The sequence below is a fragment of the Hemicordylus capensis genome, chromosome 6 (genome assembly GCF_027244095.1).
Source record: "Hemicordylus capensis ecotype Gifberg chromosome 6, rHemCap1.1.pri, whole genome shotgun sequence".
NCBI lineage: Eukaryota > Metazoa > Chordata > Lepidosauria > Squamata > Cordylidae > Hemicordylus > Hemicordylus capensis.
Window position 1 is genome coordinate 76,166,280 of NC_069662.1, and position 27,851 is coordinate 76,194,130.

The 27,851-nt window shown below is 43.8% G+C and overlaps 2 protein-coding genes and 2 long non-coding RNA genes across 5 annotated transcripts in view; 2 read left to right on the plus strand and 2 right to left on the minus strand.

Annotated features, from left to right (window-relative positions):
• Positions 1–11,250, plus strand: part of DDC (dopa decarboxylase) — an 89,585-nt gene extending 78,335 nt beyond the window's left edge. The window contains exons 13-14 of the mRNA XM_053263202.1: positions 5,234–5,335; positions 10,769–11,250. Coding sequence (XP_053119177.1) covers positions 5,234–5,335; positions 10,769–10,975 — 309 coding nt within the window. The 3' untranslated portion in view covers positions 10,976–11,250. The remainder of the gene's footprint in view (positions 1–5,233; positions 5,336–10,768) is intronic.
• On the minus strand, positions 6,282–7,719 carry LOC128330396 (uncharacterized). The gene is made up of 2 exons (XR_008310070.1): positions 7,129–7,719; positions 6,282–6,702 (listed from the first exon to the last, which is right to left on the minus strand). It is a non-coding gene; the product is annotated as an uncharacterized LOC128330396 (long non-coding RNA).
• A 3,097-nt stretch (positions 11,251–14,347) lies between the features above and the next one.
• Positions 14,348–21,831, minus strand: LOC128330395 (uncharacterized). Its single transcript, XR_008310069.1, has 3 exons — positions 21,610–21,831; positions 18,867–18,945; positions 14,348–18,049 (listed from the first exon to the last, which is right to left on the minus strand). It is a non-coding gene; the product is annotated as an uncharacterized LOC128330395 (long non-coding RNA).
• Positions 21,832–21,868: 37 nt separating this feature from the next.
• Positions 21,869–27,261, plus strand: FIGNL1 (fidgetin like 1). 2 transcript variants are annotated; one of them, XM_053263200.1, is made up of 2 exons: positions 21,869–22,022; positions 24,139–27,261. In XM_053263200.1, the coding sequence occupies exon 2, from the start codon at positions 24,139–24,141 to the stop codon at positions 26,209–26,211; it is 2,073 nt and encodes a 690-aa protein (XP_053119175.1). In that variant the 5' UTR covers positions 21,869–22,022; the 3' UTR covers positions 26,212–27,261. The 2 variants fall into 2 exon arrangements, with proteins under 2 accessions (XP_053119175.1, XP_053119176.1); XM_053263201.1 differs by having other exon boundaries at positions 21,891–22,279.
• Positions 27,262–27,851: the final 590 nt, after the last annotated feature.

Consider the following 27,851-nt stretch of genomic DNA (forward strand, 5'->3'; position numbering starts at 1 on the left):
AAGTGTTTTAGCTTGATAGTCTGTTTATGAGAAGCTATTTCTAACTATCTTTCCCCTACTTTGTACTTGAGGTTTATCTTACTGTCTTTTTAAATAAGGTTATACTCATGGTTTGCTTTTATCTATTGTTTTAAATTGTGTATCATTTCATATAATTCATTTTCTTTATTATCCTTACTAGCAATTTTCAGCCCGTTAGATTAACGGGTGCTAGTAGACCACCCCCGCCCCCCCCCGAGTGCGGCCGCCAGCGGGCCCAGTCCTTCCCAGTCCGCCCCGCCACCTTCGGCCTCTCCTTTCTTGCTTCCCCCGCCAGTTGGGGCCAGTCGGCCCGCCGTGGCCGCCGCTGCCTCACCCACACTTTTGCCGCAGCGGCGGCCGCCGCCATCGGAGCCAGTCGCCCGCCGCGACCACCGCCGCCTCACCCGCATTCTCGCTGTGGCGGCAGCCACCGCCATCGGGCCCAGTCGCGCCGCCGCCATCGGGGCCAGTCGCCCCGCCGCGGCCACCGCCACCTCTGGCTGAGGCCACGGCTCTGCCGCCGCCTCGCCAGCACTCTTCTCCCGTTGGCGGCGGCCGCTTCTCCTAGGCCGCCGCTTCTCCTGCTCCAACATGGCCGCCTGTGTCTGGGCGGCCGTATCTTTTTGGGCTGATCTGGGCATGCGCTCCGCGCATGCCCAGAACGGCCCCAAAAGACACGGGCCGCACGGCTGCACACCGAAGGCTTTTATGGTATAGGATTGGTATATTTTATATGTTTTAGTCCCCTGAAGAAGAGTTCTGCTCAAAACCCGTTAGCATCTACTCTTTAATAAACCGCTACTGCACCATTCCGGTTTCCTTCCTAACTATAGGATAGGCCGAAATATGTCACCCACTTGGCAGCTGATAAACCTCCTCTTTTTGCTGTCTGCCCAGGATTCACTCCTACTGACTGGGCCAGGGTTGTAGCGAGCTTCCCGGGGGCCCAAGCCCCCCCCCCCGGTCTGACATCAGATGCCAGGGCAACCTATTGAACACCCCCAAGCTCCACCTTGCCCTACATCTCCCCATCATCAGTGGCACCACTTGCCCAGAGGCCCCCTTGCTGCCACGAGGCCCCACCTCTTAGTTTTTTTAAAAGATACCTCACCGCACTGCTGCTCCTGCCTCCTCGGGGGCTTCCAAAATATCTGGGGGGGGGTCACCCCACCACCCGGGACATTAGAGTAGAGATAGCAGGTTAGGAGACCCTCTCTATCCTTGTCTTTGTCTCTGCTCTGAGGTCTCAGGTTTTATTTCCACCTGAGACAGTTTTCTGTCTTCCTCCTTTCCCCCCCATACCTTACATAGCTAGCAGCAGTGTGTAGGCTCTCTCTATCAAGTTTGTATTTCCTCAGTACACTTCTTTACTTTGAACCTTAACTCCATGTCATGACTCCAGTTATTCTTAATTAGCAGTGCTCCTCTCATCTGTGCACAATCTGCTGCAGTTTGGGTAGATAAGTAATCTAACCCCTCCAACTCCAACACTCAATACATGAGAGCCCACTAATCACAAAGTGCCTTTTGTCCAATTCATAGGCATAGCGTCTGTTGAACAAGGGGAACAAATGTCCCTGGGCCTGGAGGGTCAGGGGGCCCACCAGCAAAGGCCTCCTGCCTCCTGGGGGGCCTCACAGTGATCTGGGGGGGCTGCCCCACCGCTGCTCTGCCAATATTTCACATCTTCACTGCTGGGGGGTAAGGGTGAGCTGAGTGGAGCAAGCCCCCCCCCATGGCAGTGGGGGCAGGTGTTGCAGCTGGTGGGCCTCTCTGGCCAGCACAGTTTGAGTATGGACATCACATGCCCATAATGTCATGGTCATGTGACATCCATACTCAAACAGTGCAAGTGTGCAGGAGTGGGATTCATGAACTTAATGGAATGGGATTTATGAACTTAAATGTTGATGCCAAGATCAATTTAATAACTATAAGGCCTGAAATCTGTCCATATATAAGGGGGGAAATGGAGTGCAAAAGGAATTTGCAACTTGAACAAGTAAAAAAAATCTTGCCCTTTTTAAACATACTGACCAGCAAAGTTTTTTTTTTTAATCTGCACAAGCAGTGAGTTGTACTTGTGTTTTTCAGCAAAGTACTTTTTATCTTTGAGATTAGACATACACATTTTTCAATCTTTATGTAATACCAACAAAATGACTTGCATGCAGTTTGCAAGCATTTGCATCCTGTACCACAAAGTCCAGACTTTTGTAAAAGTACCAGAGAAAATTGCCAAAGTTTCTTCGAACCCCAACGGTAACTTTCACACTTACCCTAACTCATGCTTTTCCAATGGGAGTGTTTTCTTGCATTTTCTGGGAATTTAATGAATTTTCCTGGGTTTGGTGGTTTTTTGTTTTTTTTTTAAGTCTGGGTGTGGTCTGGAACTTACCTGCAAAAACGTCATGTTTCTATCTGTTCTAGTTTGGTCTAGGTTGGAGTTGCATATAGTTTGGTCTAGGTCGGAGTTTATGAGGTTATGTAAGATATATTTTTATGGAATTGTGTTGCTGTGTATGTTATTGCTTGTAAGCCACCCTGTGGGAGTAGGGCGACATATAAATCTAACTAACTAACTAACTAACTAAATATCAGTCAATGAGGCCCAAGCAGGTTTTTATTACAGATGTAATAAAAGGGGTTTATTAATGATACTAACCCTTGACCCAACTGCGTAGAACCAATAAACAGTGGGTGCCATGAAACTGACTTGTCATCCACACAGTTCACCTCTACCCACAGCATCCCTAAGCTTGTCTTACCTCTGGGCATTGGATACAAAATGTAAATGACATGCGCAGTCACGAAGTCCAGAGTGAATAGACACAATAACCTGCAATCCTTCCTCCCCTCTCCCCTGATTTTACTGGATAAGGATAGTGGGTTATTGATTTTGTGTGTGTTGAGTTCTATGCTTGCATGTCCTTGAGATATGTTATGTCTGATGTGTGAAGCTGAGGTGGGCCTGCAGGCAGGGTAGTTATGTGCTTTCCTCCTGCCTGCTGGTATGAAACTGTTGTGCTGATCTGTAAGTGGGTCTAACTCTTCTTTTTGTGTCATGGTTTGTTTCACCTGGATCTTTGCTCTGCTCTCCAGTAAATATTTAGGCCATTACTCTCATAGATTATATTCTGACAACTGGTTTTAAAATTGAGTTGTATCCTAAGGAAGTTAGTCATCACTAAATGCTCTCAGCTGACGTTCTCTACGGTCCTCTAGTGATGGAAGTAGGGCTGCGGCTTCACAAGGAGTCTTCAGCGTTCCTGTGCTGAAGGCTTTTTGCACAGTGGACCAGGCAGAGAGGTGGAGGTGGAATAATTTTTCATCTTCCCCTTCCCTCCACAAGCCCTGCCAACTTGTATAAAAATGTTCCCGAGGGCTGCATGACAATGTCAGTCACTGAAATAAATGAGAAAGCTTAGTTGTGTGACTAAATTTTTAGCTCCATTAATTTCAGTGGGACCTGGAAATTCGCTTAGGATATAACTCGTTGTATTTTTAATTTATCATTTTATTATCCTGATCTCTGATGAAATATTAAGGTGTTGCTTTATGACCAGTTGATAGAATATGGCACCCAAATTTGTAAAAACCAACAATCCCCAAATCCTGTAGTATGGATCCTAACAGTCAAATAAAAATACATCTTCCCTCTGAGACTTAAAAAATTATCGTAATCTATTAACAATCAACAGGCCTTCAAAGTTACAACATTAAAAAATAAATAAAAACAAAACATCCAGAAATTTAAGATGAAACCAGAACTAAATAGAGATTATGAGTTCTAATGGCTGAGTATATAGGCTTAGCCACCAACTCAGTTTACATATGGGCTAGAATCCGGGATTTTAAAAGCAGAATACCATTCCATAGTTATTCCAGGAAAGGGAGTAAATAAAGATGTTACAAGCCTAGCACTTTTATCTCTATAAAAACTCTGCAAAAGTAATACATGGGCAGCAGTTTTTTTTCTCATTTCCACAGGGGCACAGATGTTCTTCATATGGTGTACTATTAAATCTTCCAACCAGGAGGTTGAGAGATAAAAAATATTTATTATTAACACTTCTGTTTATCCCATTTTCCTCTGTGGAGCTCAGAGCAGGGTAAATGGTTCCCCAACCACATTTTCACAACCCTGGGAGGTAGGTTAAGCTGAGAGATAGTGGCTGTAAACTACATAGCCAAGTGGGGATTCCAGCCTAGGTTTCTCCAGTTCAGCACTCTACCCACTATACCACACTGGCTCTCACAAATGACCCCTTTGTAACAAAAATATTGCAGTATCCTTTTACAGCAATTATAGCCCAGACTACACAAAAACGTTTTGATAGTTGATTAACAACACATGTAAAAAAGAAGGGTTTTAAAGGAATAATCCCATTTATGGTTGCTTGGAAATAAGTATCTTTGAGCAAAATGGGAGTGACTTCTGAACAAACGTGCACAGGATGAGGACTGGGCTGCAAAGCATATTTTTACAGCTAAGAAGAAAGCTGCTCCACGCTCCTCTTTCGGACATTGTAAAATTTCAAGTCTTTCACACCCCCTAGTGGTGTTAACAAATACTGCTTATTATAGAGATGAATAAATAACTGTAGATTTCAGATTTTAAAACCGCAATGAACCATTCTTCCTGTATAAAACAGCTGCGAGAATGAAAGCCAAAAAAGTGAGGCATTTACATCTCATTTTTCCTTTGTGGGATTTTTCACTCTCATTTTTGATGATCTAAGAGAAGAGGGAACCTGGGGGCAACTGCCAGGCTAAGGTAGTCTTGATTAAGTCTCATTGAAATTAATGAGATAGTCATGACTGAATTATAAATGCCCATTTGTCTAGTAACCCATGGCAAGTAAGAATCACCTCCAAATGAACAGAGAGGGAAGCATTTGCATACTCTAAACGGAGTTTCTTTTTTCTTTTTAAAAGGCTGTGCCATAAATTGTGGCCTTCAGTATGTGGGAGCCAGATGGGCTAGTAAGGATTTTTGCAGGCTGGTAATTTGTGTGGACTTATTTGTAAGCATAAATTTCTATACCACATTATCTATTTAAATATGTTTGTGCCCCATCTACTGGAAATGTATGGACCTCAGTGCAGAGTGGGGATAGGACTAGATAATTATCAAGTTTTTTCTGACTATGCAATTATTTTTGGATTAACTCTAGTCCATATATTAAATAACTTCTTTCTATCATTTTAGCATGTTAAACTAGCACATGAATTCAAGGATCTAGTGCTTCAGGATGATCGATTTGAGATCTGTGCTGATGTCATATTGGGACTGGTATGCTTCCGACTAAAGGTAAACAGTAGTTTCCAGTTTCCACATCCTGTGTGGTGATCTAGCACCATGCTTTCTAACAATGATTGACATTTTATGCTGAATTATGGGAAAGTCAAGAATACTTCACTGAAAACAACAGAACATGGATAAAGCAGCTGCTAATTTTAAAGATTTTCTATTGCCCAGAGATTGTGCAGTTCAGTGATCTGGCATTGGTATTTGGGCATCATCAGTTGTTGTGTTGTGTTTCTTAATGTTGTCCATCTTTCCTGTCCTACATTCCCAATATATAAATTATGGAAAATGTTGTCGGTCTTCTCAAAATTCACGTTTCTTTGAGATTCCTTGGATATGTTACCCAGACAGGGACCCAATTTAGCTGAAAATCCTGTTTTAGGTGAAAGTAGTTAGCAACTCTTATGAGTGGTGGCAGCACCTGGGTGTCCCTGTGTAGCAAATTAAAGCCTTTGTCTCAGAGCAAGCTCCTGTGAGGGAAAGAAATGCTGAATCATACCTGCTGAGCTGCCTGGTTAGGCTTCTCCTACAACTATTCTGTATTATAAGTAGGTTCAAAATGCTGCCACCACCATCCCTTTTGTCTACACAAACTCTCTGTGCTTGGGGTGAGATAACCCAGAGTTGGCTATTGGACAAGTTGGCTATTGGACAAGTACAAAAGTTGGCTATTGGACAAGTACAAAAATCTTCCACGTGCAGGCCTACATGTGGTGAGAAAACTGATAGCTTCTGACCGTTTGAGGACGTGTTTGCACCAGAGAAACCCCCCCTTTGCCCCACCTTTTCTGAGTTAAAATCCAACTCAGAGAGGCGTGTAAAAAGAAAAGAACTAAAAAAAACACACCATTTTATTCAATTACTACAGACTGCTTCTGTTTGAGGCTTTCTCAGCTTTAAATACAGTTAAGAATACTTAGTAGAATTACAGAAATAAGTTGTCTTAATGCACGCTTAAATATTTATAGAGTCTTTTGCAATGCCCTAGGTAGGGTGGGCATAGGCTAGTTTTCTAATTTTAACTGTGTTACAGGGAAACAATAACATAACAGTATCAGGAATATGCAAAAGCACACACACCAAATAAATATAACATCCCTAACACAAAATCTGACTAAACAAACTTTCCCCTATGCTATACTTTCTGAAGTGATGAGCCCTTCCTTGCCCTGAACTCACCAAACTCCAGATGAGAATTCAAGCTTCCTGCCCTCCTGATCTTTCAAGGATCTGCAGAGTTATTCTCCTGCAGCCAACCTCCATGGCCACATGTCCTCCTGTGCACCTCCAGCCTCGCTTCTCTAACAAAGAACTCCCTTCTTCCTGGAAACAGCTCTCTAGGTCCCATCCACTTGGTGTCTGTCACCAGCCTGTCAGTCAAGACAAAGGTTTACTTCTGGTTAACTCTTTAGAGGGAGGGGAGGCTGATCACTACACCCTGAATTTGATATTGGTGATATCTAAGCTTCGCCCATAGTTTTGGGAAGCCAAATAACCAGCATGGATTGAGCCTGTTAGCTTTAACACAATTCTTGCAGTTCTCTTAAATAAATAATCAGCTTTCTTCATACTGATCATCTGCTACTGCTGACAAGGAGACCAAAACTTAACCCTTAGCCACATTAACCCTCCAGATTGCTTTTTTTTGACATTTAGAGAGATAATATTGTGTGATATCAAGATATTATTAGCTTACCGCTTGAGCAGATGCCTAAAGTGATATGCTACAATTGAAGGGGTATGATTAAGCCTAGCAAAAGAGTTTACTAAAAAGCAAAGAAATTGAGAAAATTAACCTTTTGACTGCTCCTCATTACCAAGCAGAGCAGCCATTTCTCTTTCTGGCATGCTTCATGTCTTCCTCCTACACACCATTCCAGCCAATTTCAAGAAACAGAGAAGAATTGAAAACACACACACACAACTATTTGAAAGCAGCATATCAGTGAAGGTTACACAATTTAAAAAACAACAACACCCATATTCAATAACTTATTCAGAATGTAAAACAGGAAATAAAAAAGGAATACTGGGTTGCTGCCAAAAACAGCAGCTCCATGTTCAGATCCCTGTCTCTCTCCAAAATGCTTAGTATAACTAACCCAGTGTCATGATTAGTGATGGCCCTCTGGCAGCCTTAGAATTGCTTGGATGTTATCCAGGTTTTTTGTCCCTAAATCAGGGGAAAATGGGGAGAGTACTACTTAAATTTCACACCTCCCCATATTGCTCAGCTGATGTGCAGGAAGGTTTAAAGTTGAAATAGTCACTCTCCCAATACAGGCTGCTCCATCCACTCTCACCGCACGAGTGGATTGTTTAGTTAAGGAACCTAACACCATTTGGGGGGGGTCAATCACCCCAATATCATGGTTTCCATGAATGTTACCCCCGCGATATTAGATGGCCTCCTGATTTAATTGCTTGAACTTTCCTAGCAGTGTAACCCACACAAATTACTTTGCCCAGTCAACAGTGGGCCTCACCTACTAGAAAGTAAACAAATTTAGCTCGCCACGTTATGCCAGTGGATAGGATCCTGTGCAAACAAAATGATACATTCACTTTGCTATAATAGTAGCAATACCAAACCACTACAAAGTAGACATGATGTCTTTCAAGCTGTGTGACTCAATTAGTTTAGGAAGAAGGTTAGGAAGAATTTCCTCTGAGAGAACACGGAGAGGATTCAGATCGTAGATGAATCAGTGGTCTGATCCAATGTGACAATTCTTATGTTGCTATGCTCCAGTTCACCAGAAATGCTCCTTCATACCACATTTAAAGCAGTTACTAACAGCTGTCACTGAATCTACAAAAATAAGCAAGAATAAGCAGCATTTAGCATGAAATGGCTCGAGCTTGTAAATCTGCAAAGATGGCTAACAAATCTGTAGATGTTCTTACTAAACTGGGAAAAATGCAATCCTGCATTATGAACTGAGTTGTGCTAATCAGAAAAACCCACTCAATTTGTCTTGGTAATTTTTCATAAGGCAAACCTTTCGGTACAGGTACTTTATTTTAGATATATGGAGTCCTGTAATGTACAGATACAGCAGTATTTGGTTCATATGGGGCAACAAGAAGGCACAAAAAGCCTGGCTAGAGGAGTTAGTGTAAGTGTAGATACTGCATTTGATAGTTTTTATTTCATTGCATGCCACCTTTCTAGTTTTTAAAGAAATACTTAAAAGTGTGTTGCAGAATTGCAGAATTCCTTGGCAGAGTTCCCTGGCAGACAAGTCAAAATGGAAAGTGTTCCTTGAAGGTAGAGTTGAAAACCACTAGATGACATACGCAAGCATATAGGTAGCAAAGGGCCATCATGATGGTTATAGTAACTAAGAAGTTTTGAATCTTAAAAAATGTGCCTGTAATAAAAAAGCAAAGTCCAGGGACATTTGAAATTTGCATTTTGCTAGACCACAGAGGGGGAAAGGCCATAACTATGGTTGCATCAAGGTTCTCCACAGATTTTAGGTAGTTGTCCTCTCAAGATCTGGAGTTCAAAGAACTAACAATTTCTTCTATAGGTGTATATATAATCATCAGCTCTAATGGTGATGCAAAGGAATAAGACAAAATGCATTTGATTCAAGGCTTGTCTATATTCCTGGTTTATCTTGGGTTAGTCAGGTGGAGGAAACTTGGCAAGATTTCTCTCTCTCCAGTCATGTTCTAGTTTTATTATTATTTAAATACAATAGATAAATATAACCAACCTTACAATCACTAATCAGTAATTAAGTACCTACTATTTAGCAGAACACATTCTGTAAAGTACAAGAGTAAATAAAGCATTCCAAGGTAAACAAATGGCATGCAATATTGTCATGCAATCTTTGGATTGATTCATTTTATTGACAGAATTCAGTATATACAAAAGTGTTACGCCAAGGTCAATATGTTAAGAGTTAAACAAATAATAGCTATTAAACAATTTCCCTTGTATAACTGAAATTCATCTATGAAAAATTTCTCAAAATACTCTGCCTTCTCTGCATTTAGCATTATAAATCAACTTTTTAAATTCAATTGTATCACAAAAAACATTCCTTTTTTAAAAAGTCCAAATGAAATAAATATAATTTCAATACTCAGTACAGACATACTAGATGGTAAATTGAACTTTCTCCATAGTGGCTTTACTTTATTTTCTCCCTGGCTGCTAAAAGGCAGGCCAGATAAGGTCAAGTGTTTAGCCACTCTGGACACACGACACAATGCTTATCAAGAGAGTCCAAAATATTTTTGTATTCTGTTCTCTGCCCCATTCCCCACCTCAGCATATACTAGGCCCTCTCTGGCACTCTTCACTGCTGGTAAATACAAGAGATTGTATTCCAGCAAGATTGAAAGGGTCTTCAATATGTGAAATATAAAATTGTAAAAGGAGAGCAGCATACTGAGCACTTGTGGTTATTTTAATATATTAGAACTATACCAATGAGCCTAAAGGTCACTCACATCTTTTTAAAGCCTTTGGCATTCAGCAGCAGTCACTCAGTGAGCCGGTTCATACATAACAGGAAGCCAGAGGTCCCTTCGCCTTCAGTTCCCAAACCTGAACGTCTGAACCAGGAATTGGAGTTCCAAAAACAAAAATGGACCTGTGGTTTCCCTCCCTTAACTGCAATTGTTGCCTTCATTTTATATTGAGTTACACTGCTGATAACTGCATTTTGGTGGCACCTCCATTACGTCTGATCCAGGGATTGGAGTTTGCCCCAACTCAAACTGGAGTTGAGGGAGGAAGTTCCTCCCTCACTCCAGCTCCTTATTGGCTACGTGGGCTGTCCTTCAGGACATAAGGAAGCCCACACAGCCAGCTCTCCCACCTCTCTGCAGTCACAGTTCAGTAGGTCTGAACTCAGACCACAGAGTGGGGGGTGGGACCCCGGTTGCACTGGACCCACGGTTCCGTATGTCTTCTGAACCAATCCAGTGTGTGCTGAACTTGTGAGCTGGCCATAAATATAGTTGCCCTGAGGAACAATCGTGTGTGTATGTGTGATTATTTATTTATTTATTTATTTATTTATTTATTTATTTATTTATTCTATTTCTATACTGCCCTTCCAAAAATGGCTCAGGGTGGTTTACACAAAGAAATAATAAATAAATAAGATGGATCCCTGTCCCCAAAGGGCTCACAATCTAAAAGAAACATAAGATAGACAGCAGCAACAGTCATTGGAGGTACTGTGCTGGGTGTGAATAGGGCCAGCTACTCTCCCCCTGCTAAATAAAGAGAATCACCACATTAAACGGTCCCTCTGCCAAGTTAACAAGGGTGGTGGGGCATGGTGAAAACTGTGATGGTGGGGCATGTAGAAAACTGTTACCTAAAAGGTGACTCTGGCAGAGTTACTGGAATGAGGCTTGCATGTATAACATTAGTAATCATTATTGTTTGTTTCATCACTATTTTAGGGCACTAACGAAATCAATGAGGCACTTCTTAAAATCATAAACAATGCCAGGAAGATTCATCTTGTTCCATGTCATCTGAGAGGGAAATTTGTGCTGCGTTTTGCAATTTGTGCCCGAACAGTAGAGTCTGCTCATGTCCAGTTTGCCTGGGAGCACATCACAACGTTGGCAAATGAACTTCTGAAAACCCAGAAGCAGCAACCGTGATGGCTAAGAGTAGAGGACTTTGTTCATTTGAAGATTTAGGGACTTCTAAAGTGCAAATTGTGTGTCTTGGCATGTCTGATACTTGCAAAACTACCTGCAGCAAACTGTGCTATAACCAAATCTAAGGAGGCATGTGTATTGCAAGAGAATTGCCTTTGAAGATCAGTCCAAGATTCATCTAGTTCAGCATTCTGTTTCCAACAGCAGCCAGCTAGATACTAGAGATGTCCAAGCTCCTGCTTACCTCAAAATGGCTCTAAAATTATCCAGTCTCACACCCAAATGTGGGGTGGGGTGGGGGGAGAGATAATTTTTGAGCCACTTTGAGTCACAAAAATTATGTGTGTGGGGCGGGGGGTGGACACCCTCCTCACCAGTCCTCATCCTTCAAAGTAGACATGTGCATCCTCACAAGAAACCCAGTTTAGCCATACTTTTCTTGTTAACAAGGTAGTTTTGCTGGTAGAGGCAAGCTATTGGTGACATACAAAAAGCAGAGTAAGAGAAGTATTTAGGATAACTCAAATGTATCTAACAGCTGGATTCTAACAACACAGTGGGGAAGCAAGTCCCATTTATTTCACTGTAACTTTCATTGAAGTAACTGTGCCTTGGATCACAGCCTCCCCATTGTCATTGTCAATTGTGCTAATGTGATCTGTGTATAAAACAGTGAGGTCATTCACACAATCAAAAGAAGTGTTCTACCCAGATTTGGGAGCTGTGTGTGCTCCCAATTTTCGGTTGTGTGGAAGCAAGGTTAGAGGAAATCCTGGGTAGAAGTGATTGTGTGGAAGCAAGGTAGGAGGAAAACCTGGGTAGCTTTTCCTTCTACCTTGCTTCCAGACAATGAGGCGGGTCTCACGATCAGTGAGACCCGCTTTTGCCACTTTTGCGGGGAGAGCGGGCTAAGCCTGCTCTCCCCACAGATGATCCTGGCGGGAGCCCTGGGTGGCCAGATTGGCCACCCACATGATTGCTGGCTCCGTGATGGAGCCGGCAGGGGCTGGGGAGCTTGGGGGCCGCATGGCCCCTGGAAGCTCCAGCAGGAGCGCAGGGCATACTGGGGAGACCCCCGGAGCTGGGAGGCTGCTTTTCGCCTCCCCTCCGGGGGTCTCCTCGTGAGTAGTCACGGTACAGCTACTCATGATCTGAAAGCCCAGGTTTGCGGAGTGCTCTCTCTGCAAACCCAGGCTAAGAGGAGGGCTAAAAAAGTGGGCCAGCTGCTTGTAAGCCACTGGGCTCGCCTGCAAGCCCGGTGGTTTACATGATCAGCCAAAATCGGGCTAGGCTCTCCTAGCCCAATTTTGGCTGATCATGAGAACAGCCCCAATCACTTCTACACAGCATTTCCTCTAACCTTGCTTCCACATAACTGAAAACTGGGAGTGCACACGGCTCCCAAACCCGGGTAGAACACTGCTTTTGATTACGTGAATGACCTCACTGACAAGTATCTAGGCAGGTACTTGTCTTGACTCCCTCACTGGTGCCGCCATAAGTGAAAGATCCTAGGGAATGCTTAGCTCTCAAGAACCCTCTTCTCCAAAATTACTGAAGGAACAGGAAGCCTCTTCAGTAATTTTGATGCATTTAATGCATCAAGTCAGTTTATATCAAGGAAAAAACACAGATATTTTATCTTGCATACTAATTACCATCCCTAGGCAAATGTAAATGCAAATACTAAAGACTGGCATTTAGGACTGCCAGTTTTAAAATGTTTTGGCACTACAGACTAAACATGTGCAAAGTGCCCCCAACTCCTGGAGGGAACTTATTTTCCAAAAATATTAGTGTCTCAGTGCCTATGCAGAACATCTTTCTTTTATGAAGACAACTGGATTTTATTGTTGAAGACTTAATGATAAAAGGACATAGCATCTCTGTGACATATAAGAGTACCTTTCCCATCTTGTGGTTTCCCACAAGATGAGGGGGAAGAAGTAAAAATGTATTACATTAGAAGTTAGGAAACCATAATGCAATTACTGAACAGCCCCCCCCCCCTTTTTACTTTTTTCTTTCTTTCCTGGAAACTAGCCAGGTCAAGACCATTTGGGCTACTGCTTACTCTGCAGCAAGTCCTTAACCTGGAATCTGAGGATTTCAAATAGGGATTCAGTTTATACACCATCACTCAGCCCTGACCAAAAGAGAAAGACTAGCAATAAAGCAAGAAGAGTCCAGAGCTGGTCATGTGATGCTCCTTGTCTCAAAAGCTCCCAGGCCAAGCAACAAGGGAACTTTGCAGCTGTGTTCATTTCAATAGGCAGCCCCCATCAGGAGGCTTTTCAGACAGCAGGCTTTACCGCGAGGCTTTACTGTGAGTGCAGGGCATAACGGATACTTTGACACAAAAAGAGGACTCCCCCCCCCCGGACATAAATCAGGCTAGATTCCAATACAGAGAGAAAACCCCAAATCGTGTGTGAAGTGGCTCTGAAATATTGCACGGACTTTGGGGTAAATCTGGCCAATATGTGAACGCACACCCACCCTCCCACAGTAAAGTCGTGGTACAGTCGCCATCTGAAAAAGCTCCAGCTGAAAGGAGAATAATCTGATAACTGCTTGGCAATCCCATTTGTACTGGGAAAGGAAATGTGAAGAGGAAAAAGGAAACATAGAGATCATATAAGTCAAACTCATTGTAGCCCTGTTCAGGCATTGAGGTTATTCTCACGGTCATGCAAAATCGGACTAAGGGAGCCTAGCCCCATTTTGCAGGGCCGTGAGAACCACCGGGCTCGCAGCCGAGCCCGGTCTCACGAAAGCGGGTCACCCGCTTAAGCAACTCTCCCTTAAGCCCAGTTTAGCAGAGTGAGTGGGAGCAGATCCTCCCAATCGTGTGGGCAGCCAGTTCAGCCGCCTGGAGCAGACTGACTGCTCATCTGCGGGGAGAGCGAGCTTAGCCCACTCTCCCCGCAAACCCCATCCAAGTTCTTCTCATTGATCATGAGAAGAGCCTCATTACGTTTTACATGCATTCAGGTATGTGAATGCATGTCAAGTACATGTTTTTGTGTGACTGTACATATGTTCATTTTAAAAGCAAACCTGGGTTGCAAATCTCCTCAGATGTAGTATACAAAATTGGAAGTGTTTTACTGTATGTGCAGTAGATTAGCCTACCCAGGTCCCACAAGTCACATGGAGGTTTCCCCAACAAATGAGCTTTTAGTGACCCAGAAGTGTATAATAAAGGTGAAACAACAGGATTCGGTGACCATTGTACAGGTGTTCACCCAAAGGAATGGATGTATTGCCTGAAGAAAGGTCTCTCAGAGGAGAATGCTTCCTTTTTCAGTATAGTTTCTGACAATAAGGGTGTGTGATTTTCTAGTGTTTTGAATAAAATTGTGTCAGAATAATTTTTTGCAAGTTATTCAGGATACTCTGCTTATTGACTATACTAATTAAAAGATATGCACAATAACCTATGGCAGTTCAATTTTTTTTATTTTTTATTTTTAACAAAACAGTTTACATGCATTGATCCTCAAATGCCCCTATTTAGGGACCAAACACACCTTCTCAGGCTAGGAATATTATCTTAAAATCAAATGTGGTGGTGATCATGCATTTTTTGCCTAGTAAAAATTGTTCTCAAATTTGTGGGAGGTCACCTTAGCCCAATTCTATACCCCCTTAAAGCTTCAAAAAAGCTGGCAGACTTTTGTTCCTGTAAAATGCTCACTAATCCTATTCACTTTTAGTGGTTATTCCACTAACAGTATTCCAGATCAGCCATCTATGAAACAGTAGTACCCTGCGAATGTTTGTAGGACAAAAAAGCAATTTTCACATGCGTCTTTGGTCTGGACGCAAGGCACTGGCATAAGAAGACCTGTGTTCAAAATATCAGAAGGCCTCCCCCTTTATTGTGGTACCAAACATGTCACCAAATTTTTAACAGGGAATTGGGGGTGTGTGCAATCCCGCTGCTGCTCACCCACTCTGCAAAACCCTCCACCACCACACCAAGCCCCGTAATCCCCACCATTCTCCTTTGGGGGACAGCTCGATTCCCCTTGGTGCCTTGTCACTACTGCCCTCCCCTTCCTGCCACCATCTCTTCCCACCAACTCTTCCTCTAGCTGCCTCTATTCCTGGGTTGGTTTGTGCAGTGTGTGTGGTCTGTTCCTTCTTTTGCTTGAGAGAGGAAACAGCCCATCACGCCCTCTCAGCTGCACAAGGAATGGTGGGAAGAGGAGGAGGTGAGCGGTGGTGGCAAGGCAGTGGGTAGTACCGAGGGGCTAGCATCAGTCCCCACATGAGAATGGTGGCGGTTGGGTGGTTGGTGGGTGCTGGGTAACTTTATAGTGGTTGAGAGGTGGAGGGTGGGTGACAGGTGAAGGGGGGCAGATTGTGTTCTTTGAACATGTCTGCCTAATTATAGTTGTGCCCAAGTCCAACAAATTCAAGACAGCAATATGAGAGAATTCTTAAAATCCCTTCCAACCTCTCTTGTCCCATTAATACACCAGTAGGGTTTAAACTATTATAACTATTGTTGTAAACCACCCAGAGATGTAACTTTTGGGTGGTATAAAAATATGTTAAATAAATAAATAAAATATTATAAAAACAGCATAATGTAGGCACTATTTGAAAACATGAAGACATTCACCACATTCCCTATTTCTAAATTAGGGAAATAATTAATTTACAAATTCTGCTGTGAATCGTGTTCTTTGACAACGTCATGTGAAGCTTTTAAACTGGTCAGTCTGCTCTTGATTCTTGAACCTCGCTGGTAATGATAGTGTAGTGAATATTGTAATGTATCACTCCTGATACCCACCATTAAAAATAAGTCTATTTTTTTTTCATGGCAGGACTCCAGTGCCTTTACAGCTGCAGGGCGTTTTCCAGACTGCAAGATCTGCACTGCTTAAAGTGTTGCAAAGTGCAACAGTATTAGGCAGCGGCTGGAAACCGCAAGCACAGCGTTTTTCAATGTGTTTCTCAATGCATTGTGACAAGATTGTGGCTGTTCAAATTGCCCACCACTGCAGTGGGTTTTCTGGGCAGGGGCTGTCCATATTCTACCGGAATCCAATTCACTGCCCCCATTCCATTTCGGGCCAATGGGATCGCAGCGAGGGAATGACATGAGGAAGTTTTTAAAAAATATATTTCCTCTGGGCGCTTTTGTGCAAAACCGCCACTAGAGGGAGCAGCATGGCACAAACTGCAATCCTTTGATTGCCTCTATATTAAGGAAACATAAAGGAATTGTGCATTTGTGCAAGAACCCAAGCAAAAAACAAACAAACAAACAAAAACCATATATGCAGAGGGGCTTTAGATATTAACAAATCCTTGAACTGCAGAATGAGATCTCCACACCACATGGCATTGAGAACAGTTTGCAGGCTTGCTGGTGAATGATTCACACTGGGCTTCCTTGCAGTAAACAAGGGGGGGGGGGAGTCCATTGCCTTGCAGTAAACAAATGGAATTGCACAGAAGTAAATGATTCAGTTCAATGGGCTTCCTCTTAAGTAAGTGGCCAGATCTGTGCTTGCCCCAAAAGCAGAACGCAAAAGGAAGCAACAGTGGAAGAAGAGGCACAGTCATGCTGTGCAAAAGCTGGGCTTGGACAGCGAGGGAGAGAGAGAGAGTGGGAAGCAGCCCACCGGGAGCTTGCCCTCCCTTTGAAGAGTGCGAACGGGCCCCCTGTCTTGTTCTTCTTTGCCACAAGCCCCAGTGCGCACACACACACCTCCACAGCCAAACCCATTTACGAGACCTCTAAGAAGAGAGGCTGCTTTTCTGGCCTCCTCTCTGAATGTGTGGATTTGGGAAGAGGGAGGCAGGCAGGAGGCTGGGCTCTTTCCAGAGGCTGAACACACACACCCATTCTGTGGCTCCGTTCTGCCCCAAGATCTGCCTCCTTCCTTCCGTCCCTGCCTGCTCACGCTACAGTCCACACTACACTACACTGCAGTGCATGAACTGCAGAACAAGCCTCCTAAAAACGGGGAAATACAGCTACTTTCCTGCAACACATTTACCATGTTATAGGGCTGGAATGCATCAACAAAATTTGAAACATTGCATTGGAAATATGGACAGCACCCTGCTGACAGTGCAGTGAACATGATGTCGCAACACAGGCAATTTGGAAGGGCACTTAGCGGACACGTTGTGAACCTGTTGCAAGGAGTAATCTGGAAAACGCCCATGACAGGAACAGATTCAGCAGCTGAAACTTCCCCCACCACAGCATATGCAAGCAGGGGGAAACCTGCATCGTTTCTGCACAGTAGCCCTGGCAGGAAAAAAGGTGGCAATTCCATGAGTGATACAATACAGCAGAAATTTGTTGCATTTGAAGTAGCTTGGTGGATTGTTGAACTGGTGCTCTGAAATACTCATTTACAATGTTATGTACTGAAGAACAAAAATATCGCTTGTGAAATTTATTTTTTAAAGTGAAACCACTTTCTGGCACAGTTGAAATATTTTATTTGCAGATTCTATACAGATTATTGTATATTGTATGTCTGGCTAATCAGTGAAGCAGGATCCATTGTGCCTTTTCATCAAAAGTTCACAAAGCTGCAGAAAATGTTTTTTGTTAGTTGTAATTTTTAAGCCTCATATATGCACTTTAGCAGACTATCAAAACTCAAATGAGATATAGCTGCTGAAAAGGTACAGTATGAGGAGGAAACAGTAATTTGCTTGGCTTGCTGTGTTTCATCACATAATACTTGTGATAGAAATAATACTTGTGTTGTAAGGAAGAGAATATCTATATATGTGTGTGTGTGTGTGTGTGTGTGTACACACACACACACACACACACACACACACACACATACACCTCCAATATATTTTAAAATGGATGTTAATCCTACTGTTGATAAAATGTAGACTAATAGTAGACTGCATTAAAAATGGTGTAGTAACATTGCATTTCTCTGTTCCACTCTTGCCTTCAATAGTCTGTCAGGGTTTTTGCTATATTAGTTAAATTAAGTTACCATTGTACAATATGGGCTCATAGCTGATGGAGTGAGTCACAAGGGGGGCTGATGCCTGTTCCATTGTCTTTCCTCCCTAAAAATAAAACAAAACAATGTATTGCTGATTCTCATCTGATCTTGTAACCCTTTTTGTCCTTGGAAAAATAGAAATCTAATGGGTCTTACTAATGTTGTACCCATAAGCTTATTAAAATATATTGGCTGATATGCTGTGCAGCTTTCGATCAGAGCAAGAACTCTATCCTCACAACAGCACATAAGCCTTGTTGTGAAGCTGCAGTTGGGGCTGCAGGAGCAGTGAGGCCGCGGGGAAACCAATTCACTGCCTCTGCCAAGGTGTCACTTGGGGCAACTGCCTCACCTCATCTCATTAGTAAGGTGCCCCTGATTATAACTCAGTAGCCTGTAAAATCTTTAATTGTGTGCAGATCACTACTATTATACACTCTCACTCTCTCATATATGCCTTCACCATAATATTTATTGAACCTACTTTGACACTGCACAGTGATAATTCAATAGTAAGTCAGTATATGGATAAATATTTTGAAAGGAATAACTAGCTCTTGTTCTAGGCAACACAAGCTCCCGATTCAGACATGCTGTACAAGTGTACAGATGTCTGTACACTCATACATGTATTTGTGTGAATGAATGTATCTGTGTTCATTTAAAAAGCTGAACCTGGATACAGGCCCTTCAAATGCATGGTATGGATTGGAGGCTTACTTCTGTACCTGCGTTCAGCATAACATGTGAATGACTGCATCTTTATATAGTATACACTCATTGTACGAGTCATATATATACATAATGTGTAAATGGACCTAAGTTAGATCAATAATCAGCTACAGAAATATGAGTGTGAGCCTTAAACAATAACAGATTACCTTAAATATTAATAGCAAGTTGACATCTCAGACACAGATGACAACATCACATCATCAGCATTTCCAGAATTGTGCATTGCTGAAATAAGTAAAAAGACTTTTGGTTAACAGGAACAATCTATATATTTATTTCTCCTAGGCGTATCCATCGCTAATCCCATGTGTGGCAGCTCTTGCAAGAGAGCTGCGGATTAGCGATAGGACACAGAGGCGGCGAGCTGGCCTGACCACCAGGATAAGCCAGCAGCAGCCGGCCAGGCCACCGGGGTGAGGAGGCGGTGGTGGCAAGCCCGGCCACTGGGGTGAGGAGGTGGCGGTGGGCCCAGCCGCCGGGATGAGGAGGCAGTGGCCGCAGGCCCAGCCGCTGGGGTGAGCAGGTGGTGGAAGCAGGCCCGGCCGCCGGGGTGATCAGGCGGCTAGGCTGCCAGGAGGAGGCAGCAGCAGCAGGCCCAGCTGCCGGGATGAGGAGGCGGCCACCTCCGTGGCAGGAGGAGACAGGCAGGCTTGAAAGCTGGCCAGAAACCGTGGGGGGGGGGGGGGAGAAGCGGGCCAGGTGGGCCAGCTAGTTTCTATAATTTCCTGTATTTTCCTTTCTGTCCACCGAGTTAAACTTGCATTATCACAGTGACACATTTATTATTATTTATTTTATTTTATTTTGATTTATTTGATTTGTATACCGCCCTTTCAAAATGGCTCAGGGAGGTTTACAATTAAAACAAACCACTAAAACAGTAAAGAGCTAAAACAAATTAAAAAACAATAACAATTTAAAAACATTTTAAAACAACAATTAAACAATTACAGTGATTAAAATCCCAAAATAGTTTTTTAAATTTTAAAATAAACCAGATATTAACCACCACCACCACCCCCAAATTTAGGAAGCTGAGAAAGCTTGGGTGAAAAGATGGGTTTTCAGGTGTTTTTTGAAAATTGCCAAAGATGGGGAGGATCGTATCTCAGCATGGAGCGCATTCCACCATCTCGGGGCAGCAACCGAGAAGACCCGTCTCTGTGTAGCCACCAAACGAGTTGGCAGTAACTGGAGACGGACCTCCTCAGATGACCTCAATGGGCGGTGGGGCTCAAAAGGAAGAAGATGCTCTCTTAGATACCCAGGGCCTAAGCCATTTAGGGCTTTGTAAGTTATAACTAGCACTTTGTATTTTGCCCAGAAACCTATTGGCAGCCAGTGTAACTCCATCAGTAACATGGTCTCTCTGAGATGTAGGATGTTTTATGTCCAGAATTGGTGACAAGTGGTGGAGTTGCCCCCCCTTCAGCCAATACTTGATTTCTATTTGCGTACTTTGTATGTGTATCTTTTGCTCCCCCCATCACCTAGCCCTAGTGCTGCACTGCTTTTCCATGAAGTCAGTTGACATGTTCAGTTATCTAGTGTAATGCAGAAAAACAAGTAAAGTGGAGGAGTGCAGGAGTGAAGACATCTCAGTTTCTGGCGGGGCATAGGGCACATGGGAGGAGAGGTCTTCTGGTAGCAAGCATGACTTGTCCCCTTAGCTAAGCAGGGCCCACTCTGGTTTGCATTTGAATGGGAGACTACTTGTGAGCACTGTAGGATATTCCCCTCAGGGGATGGGGCTGCTCTGGGCAGAGCACCTGCATGCATAGAGCAGCACTAGCTTTCATCCTTGTTATACTACTTCTAGTCAGAGAATCATAGAGTGAAGGGCACTGAAAGGCAGCCGTGCCACCTAAGAACTTGCTGAGCTGCTACAAAGACCGCACAGGACTGTGTTGTTCATGACAGCTTGTTGATGCTACCTAGCAGCTGGGGGGGGCGGGGATTGCCTCCTCAGGAAATCTGGACTAGAGGCGGGCTTGAGCCCCACCACCACCTCACCTGGCAGCCTGGTGGGGGCATTGCTCATGCTCACTCCAGGAAATCGCAGAGGGGGCTTGAGCCCCGCCACCCCCACGAAGCTTATGCCCCTGGATGAGTGTGAATCAGACCTAGGATTCTTAGCGTTCACTGACTCAGTGCTGGTTCAGACAATACGAGCCCTAGCAGCCCTCAGCGCATGTGAAGAGGGGAGCATTGAGTTGTATCGATTGTGCGATAGAGGCATTCATCTGAATCACCCCTCTTCACGCACCCCGAACCTCTGGCAAACCACAGCATTCCGCGTTTTTGTTTTTAACCCATATGAGAGGGTAAAGGGTTAAATATCCCCTCCTCGCGCCTATGCCGCAGTCTGGATCCTTATCCCCCTCCCCCGCTTTAACTTAAAACTCTCTCTCTCTTACTTAACCCCCTGCTAACTGGGCAAAGAGGCACCTTTTAACGTGGTGATTCTCTTTATTTAGCAGGGGGAGAGTAATTGGCCCTATCCACCCCCAGCACAGTACCTCCAGTGACTGTTGCTGGTGTGTGTCTTATGTTTCTTTTTAGAATGTGAGCCCTTTGGGGACAGGGAGCCATCTTATTTGTTTGTTATTTCTCTTTGTAAACCCCCTGAGCCATTTTTGGAAGGGCGGTATAGAAATCGAATTAATTTATTATTATTATTATTATTATTATTATTATTATTATTATTATTAACGTAACGGAACGTGTAGGGAAAATTCAGGGCCGATTCTCTCGTGAGACGTTTTGCCTTTGCGTCCGTTTACTTGAGTACCACATGCAGGCGCATCCCACCAGCCGGGAAGAGCACACACACGCCTTTTGGGTCAAGCACGGCTTCCTGCCATGCAGAAGTACGGAGCCCATTCTTACCGGCTCACAGCTTTCATGCATTTTAAGGGGGGGGGGGCGGGGAAGGAAAAACAAGTCTTTGGTAACTCTTCATTCAGAAACGACAGGAGCGCGCTAGACTAGCATTTGCACAATCCTCAGTTTGCCCCTTTCCTGCTTTGGGTAGCCAACTACGAACACAAAGCAAAGACACATACACCCACTCCCCTTAGCAAGCTGCTATCAATAATAAGCCAGCCAGGCAGGCACACGTGGCTAGTGGAGTCTCGCGAGAGTTCCAGGCTCTCGAAGTCGATTCTATTTCTTTCCCGCGCTCTCCCCGACCGCTATCGGTCGCGGCAGTACCGGAAGGAGAAAGAGGAATTGAGCAGCAGCCGCTGGCGCTGCTGGGCGGAGAAGAAGCCAGCCAGAGCTAGCCTGGGAAGGGTCCGGCGGTGAGTCGCTCTTCATCCTTCCCAAGTCACGTCAGTATAGGACGGAGGCAGGGCAAGCCGCACTGTGACTGGGGCAGAAGGAGAGGAGAAGGCAATTGCCCGCGATGATGGGGCCGCTGCAGTGCTGAGCCCTGCCACTGGCCCACTGAATGCTCTTCCACAGATGCCCTGTGATTAAGGACAGGGCCTATTCATGCCACCCCCAAACAGCGCAGTTTCTAATATATGCTGGAAACACAAAACTGAAGAATAGTTGAGTAAGTACCCTATGCCTGGATGGAGACGTTCAAGAGAACTGAGCAGGGCTATTGCCAGGGTTTTCCTGTTCTAGTGGAGCCCAGAAAATTGTGCTAGGGCAGAGTGTTTCCTATGTGCCTGCACTTTTCCTTTTCCTTTTAGCATGCCTGCTCAAAGAACTGTGCCCATTGAATTGGCCTCTTCCAAGGAAATGCAAGCACAAATGCAGAATGTGTGTGCGCTGCTCAGAGAAATGTGCCCAGTACGTTGGCCCTTTCAAAGCATATGCAAGCACAAAATGCAGGTTGAGTGTGTCGTTTAAAGAAATATGCCCAGTAAACTGGCCCCTTCAGAGCATATGCAAGCACAAATACAGAATGAATGTGTGCTGCTCAAAGATATGTGCCCAGTAAGTTGGCCCCTTCTGAAGACACAGAAGCAGCAATGCAGATGCAGTGCATGCCAATCAAAGAAATGTGCCCACTACATTTCTATTAGTTGGCCATCTCCCACCTCAGAGGCAAGATGCCTCAATACCAGTTGCAGGGGAACAAGAGCAGGAGACGGGATGCCCTCACCTCTTGCCCATGGGCTTCTAGAGGCAACTGTGCCTCTAGAACAGTTGGGCCACTGTGTGTAGGGTTGCCAACATTCAGTTGTCTGAATATGGGATGCAAGTTGGGGTGGGGGGGCATCTCTAGGGCAGAGCCATCATTTTTACACCCTGTCCTCTCAGACAGCCTAGCAGCAGCAGGGAAAGAGCATGCCCCCCCTTGTGTCTGCTCCCTCCTGTCTTCTGCTTTGGACCATGTCTCCTAGTCTCCCCGCCCACCTTCACAGGGTAGGAGAGGAGGAGGATGGCCTCCATAGCAGAGGGCTACTCTTGGTCAGGCTCTCACTCTCTGCTTGTCACTGGGTGGCCTCATTCCAGTTGCCCCCATCCTATCCTCTCTTCCGCACAGAGAGTCAGACAGACATGACACAGAGGCTCAATGGCTGCTGCTGAGTGAGCGACCACTTCCTCAGGCTGGGGTGGGCGGCATGAGGTTCCGTGAGCTGGCTGCTGCTTGGAAAGCCAGTGAGTGGGCCGGCAGGCAATGGGAAGAGTGAGCTTCCCTGGGAAGCAGCAGTAGCATCATTTAGCGCTGCCCAGAGTGTGCCTTCTTTCCCTTCCTTTCTTCCCTGTGGGGGGTGGGCAGCCTGGCTCTGGAAAGCACAGACGCTGGCTGCTGGAGTGGTGGCACTGAGAGAGCTGGTGGGGAGGTACTGCTGAGGAGAAACCACTCAGCTGGCAGTGAGGAAGACTGGTGGCGGGGGCGAGAGTCAAAATGTGGGAGGGGAATGGTGTCCCATATTGGATGCCCACTTTCTCCTGGAAATATGGGACGTCCTGGCTAATCTGGGACTGTTAGGAACCCAGCTTTGTGAAACAGGATGCTAGACTAGATAGGCTAGACTAGATATGCACCCAGTAAATTGGCCCCAAGGAAATTCAAGCAGAAACTATAGAATGAATGTGTCCTACTCAAAAGGAAATCTGCCCAGTAAGCTGAACTCTTCAAAGTATGTGCAAGCACAGATGCAGAATAAGATGATTGTAATACTCAGTCACTAAGTCACCACCACCCAGGAAAAAAAGATGCTGTGATCACCAGGAGAGCAGATCAATTATACCTTCAGCACCATCAGATGTTTAAACCAAGAGCTGTGAGGTTATTTTCCTGGTTGTCTAAAACATGTCAATACATATATGATTAAATCAGGTGAAGAATTAATAAAGTACTACCATATGACTGCCTCTTCTCTAGCTACAGCTAATAGTAAAAGTAACCTTTTCCCTTTCTCTCACCGCTACACTTTTTTGCCCATTTCTCTGTAGATGATGCAGACCAATAGCCCCAGTGACATACACCTGAGTGAGTGGCAGAAGAATTATTTTGCTATTTCCTCTGGCACCTGTACACCAGGACAGAAGGCAGATGCATATCGTGCACAGATCTTACGCATTCAGTATGCATGGGCAAACTCTGAGATCTCCCAGGTTTGTGCTGCCAACCTGTTCAAAAAATATGCAGAAAAATACTCTGCAATTGTTGACTCTGACAATGCAGAGACTGGCTTGAACAACTACGCTGAAAACATTTTTACTTTGGCAAGATGTCAGCAAAATGACAGTGACAAGTGGCAATCTGCTTTGACAACAAGTAATGTGATGGAATTGAAGTGTGTGCAAGAGATGGTGCAGGCTGGCAAAAAGCTCCAGAGCTCTCTGATGGCACAAACAGATGTAAGTGTTGATAAAGAGGTCAGTGCCTCTGTTTCTTCAGGTCTTCCCAAGCTCACTCTCTGCAGTGGTGATGGGGAATCTGTAATGGGAGCTGGCTCATCGGATTGTATAAATCAAGGACCCAATATCCTTGGGAGGGCATCGGCCTTGAAGTTTCGTCAAAATGGTATGCCTGCCTCCACTGAGGCAAGAGATGCCCATTCTCTTCTGTCTGTGCCTATAAGTGAAGTGTCTGATATTGCTTCTTGTGCAACCCCATTATTTGGAAAAAGTGAATTGGCATTTAATAGTTCTCTGACACCCATAAGTAATTCTAGTTTGGGGCAAAGTTCATCGTTTTCCACTCAGTCTTTTGTTTCTGCAGGGATAGGCAATCTGGGAAAAAGGAAAACCTTTTTTGCATCATGTGAAGAAAATCAGAACCTATCTTCTGGTTTTCTGCTTCAAAAGTCTTCAGGAGACACAGAAGGGAAATATTTCGTAGGGAATGGAAGCAAAAACAGTGAGAATGGAGCACCTGGTTTCAAAACAGCGAAAGATCAGCTCTGGACAGATCAGCAGAAGAAATACCAAAACCAGCCCCAACGTACACAACTCCTATCTTATGGTGGTACAAAAAAGTCTTTGGGAGCTGGAAGATCTCGGGGTCCATTTGGAAAGTTTGTCCCTCCGGTGCCAAAACAAGATGGAACTGGAAACATAGGAATGCAGTGCAAACCTTATGGACCTGGGTCTACAGAGGTGGCTTGTCCACCAGATGAACGGTTAAAGAATATAGAACCCAAAATGATAGACCTTATTATGCATGAGATAATGGACCATGGGCCTCCAGTAAACTGGGATGACATTGCTGGAGTTGAGTTTGCAAAAGCAACTATCAAGGAGATAGTAGTATGGCCTATGCTGAGACCTGATCTTTTTACTGGCTTACGAGGCCCTCCCAAAGGAATTCTTCTTTTTGGTCCTCCTGGGACAGGGAAGACTCTTATAGGCAAGTGTATTGCATGCCAATCTGGGGCCACATTTTTTAGCATCAGTGCCTCTTCACTGACCTCCAAATGGGTAGGTGAGGGAGAAAAGATGGTCCGTGCATTGTTTGCTGTGGCACGAAGCCAGCAGCCATCAGTAATTTTCATTGATGAAATTGATTCTCTCTTATCCCAGCGTGGGGAGGGGGAACACGAGTCTTCTAGGAGAATAAAAACCGAATTCTTGGTTCAGTTAGATGGAGCAACAACTTCTTCTGAAGACCGCATACTGGTTGTGGGAGCAACCAACCGGCCACAGGAGATCGATGAGGCTGCCCGAAGGAGATTAGTGAAGAGACTCTACATCCCACTTCCTGAGGCTTCTGCCAGAAAGCAGATAGTGTCTCATCTGATGTCAAAGGAACATTGCTTCCTAACTGAAGAGGAAGTGGACCTCATTGTTAAAAAATCAGATGGTTTTTCTGGAGCTGACATGACTCAGCTTTGTCGAGAGGCTTCTCTGGGCCCTATCCGTAGCCTTCAATATGTTGACATTACAACTATCACACCTGACCAAGTACGACCTATTGTTTTTCAAGATTTTGACAATGCTTTAAAAACTGTGCGGCCCAGTGTATCTTCCAAAGATCTGGAATTGTATGATACTTGGAATCAAATGTTTGGGTGTGGAAGATAATTAGGAATACATCTGTTTCATTGGGTTTTGTGATAACTTGTATTTTAACTGACTTTCATTTATAGAATGTTCATGATCTTGTAATGAGTAAACTCTACATTGACTTATGCTCTTTTGCTTTGTTGCCTGAGCTACTAAGCCCTCTGAGCATAGGTAGATTGTTTTGCAAGACATTATTGAGGTTACCATCCTGATCACCCTTCCTAGGATGTAAATCCCTTTGGATTCAATGGGATTTATGTGTGCAAGTTTCGGTAGTAAAGTTACAGTGTAAACATATCAGAGCTGTTCCACCATAACCATTCATACAAAGAATCTGTAAAGCTCTTCTGTATTTTGCTATAGTTTTCTCCAATCGTTGATCTTTTATTGGTCAACTTTAATCTGAGACACTGGGCATGCTCCAAAACATGTACAAAGCAACCCTTTCCCATGCACTTGCAATCCCATGCACGTGCAAACTGTCCAGACTGTTTTGTTTTTCGTTTCCTTTAAAGAGAAAAAATACCACATGATTCTGTGTAGTTTGAATCTAAGTTTTCTGACTCTGGGCATAAATGCATGTACAAGGCATTCTGGTGCTGGACTGATACAGTGAGTTGTGCAAGTATTTAAAACTCCATATTACAATTCCTCATTGATGAGATTGATTCCATTCTCACATTAAATTGGAACTTACTAGTCTCAGAAAGCTTTATAAAACCTATAACCAGTTTGGCAATTATTTTTTCCTTGGATGTTCTTTCTAATGTCTAGATAAGGACCAAAACATCTGTATCAGTCTTGCTCCCTGCTGACATTTTGCCATGTAATTTTGAAAATATATTGATAGAACATAAATATTGCACACATAACTGTAGAAGCTATCTAAATGGGAAACTTTAAAACACCTTAATTAAATGCAAGGGTGGCTTTTTTGATTGTAGGTTACTGTATGCAGCCTAGAGGAATGCCTAGTATGAATAAGTTCTTGTTCTACATACATTGCTGAATTTATCAAATATATGACTAATTGTATCATATTAAAAATAAATTATATTTTTTATTTCATTTTAGTATTTTATTTTCAAAACCAAGCACAGAAGGAAATAGTTTGAACTGGAAATACATTTCTGTTTTTTGTTAACAAATAGCTTGACATTAGAATATATTTCCTAATTCTGTACAAAATTGGAATTGTTTTTCTAAAAGGTTCTCAGGCAGCATCTGAAATAAAGCAGATGCTTCATACAATTCAGTTTTCTTTGGGTGGATTTGATTTAAATCAAATAGATTAAAATCACGATTTCAGCCACTGTTCAGGAAAACGGCTTACTCATTGTTTTCTACTAAAAGTGCATTATTGCCTGATATAGCTTTGATATATGTTTTTCACTACTCAAAGATAGGTGCAGGTTTTACTTTTAGAGGGTAGATACACTATATATTGTAAAGGAAGGATTTGTTTTAATTTTTTTCCAGGTTAATTTTAGTTACATCTAACAATGATTTGGTTATTTTATTTAGTACCAAAGCAGATGGAAGAATACTCTCAGAATCAGAAATGTATGCCTCAAGTATTAAGGGATACTAGCTGGGCTGGGTGCAGAGCACCTGTGCCTCTAGTTCTCCCCCACTGGCTGCCGCCATTTTCTTTGCCC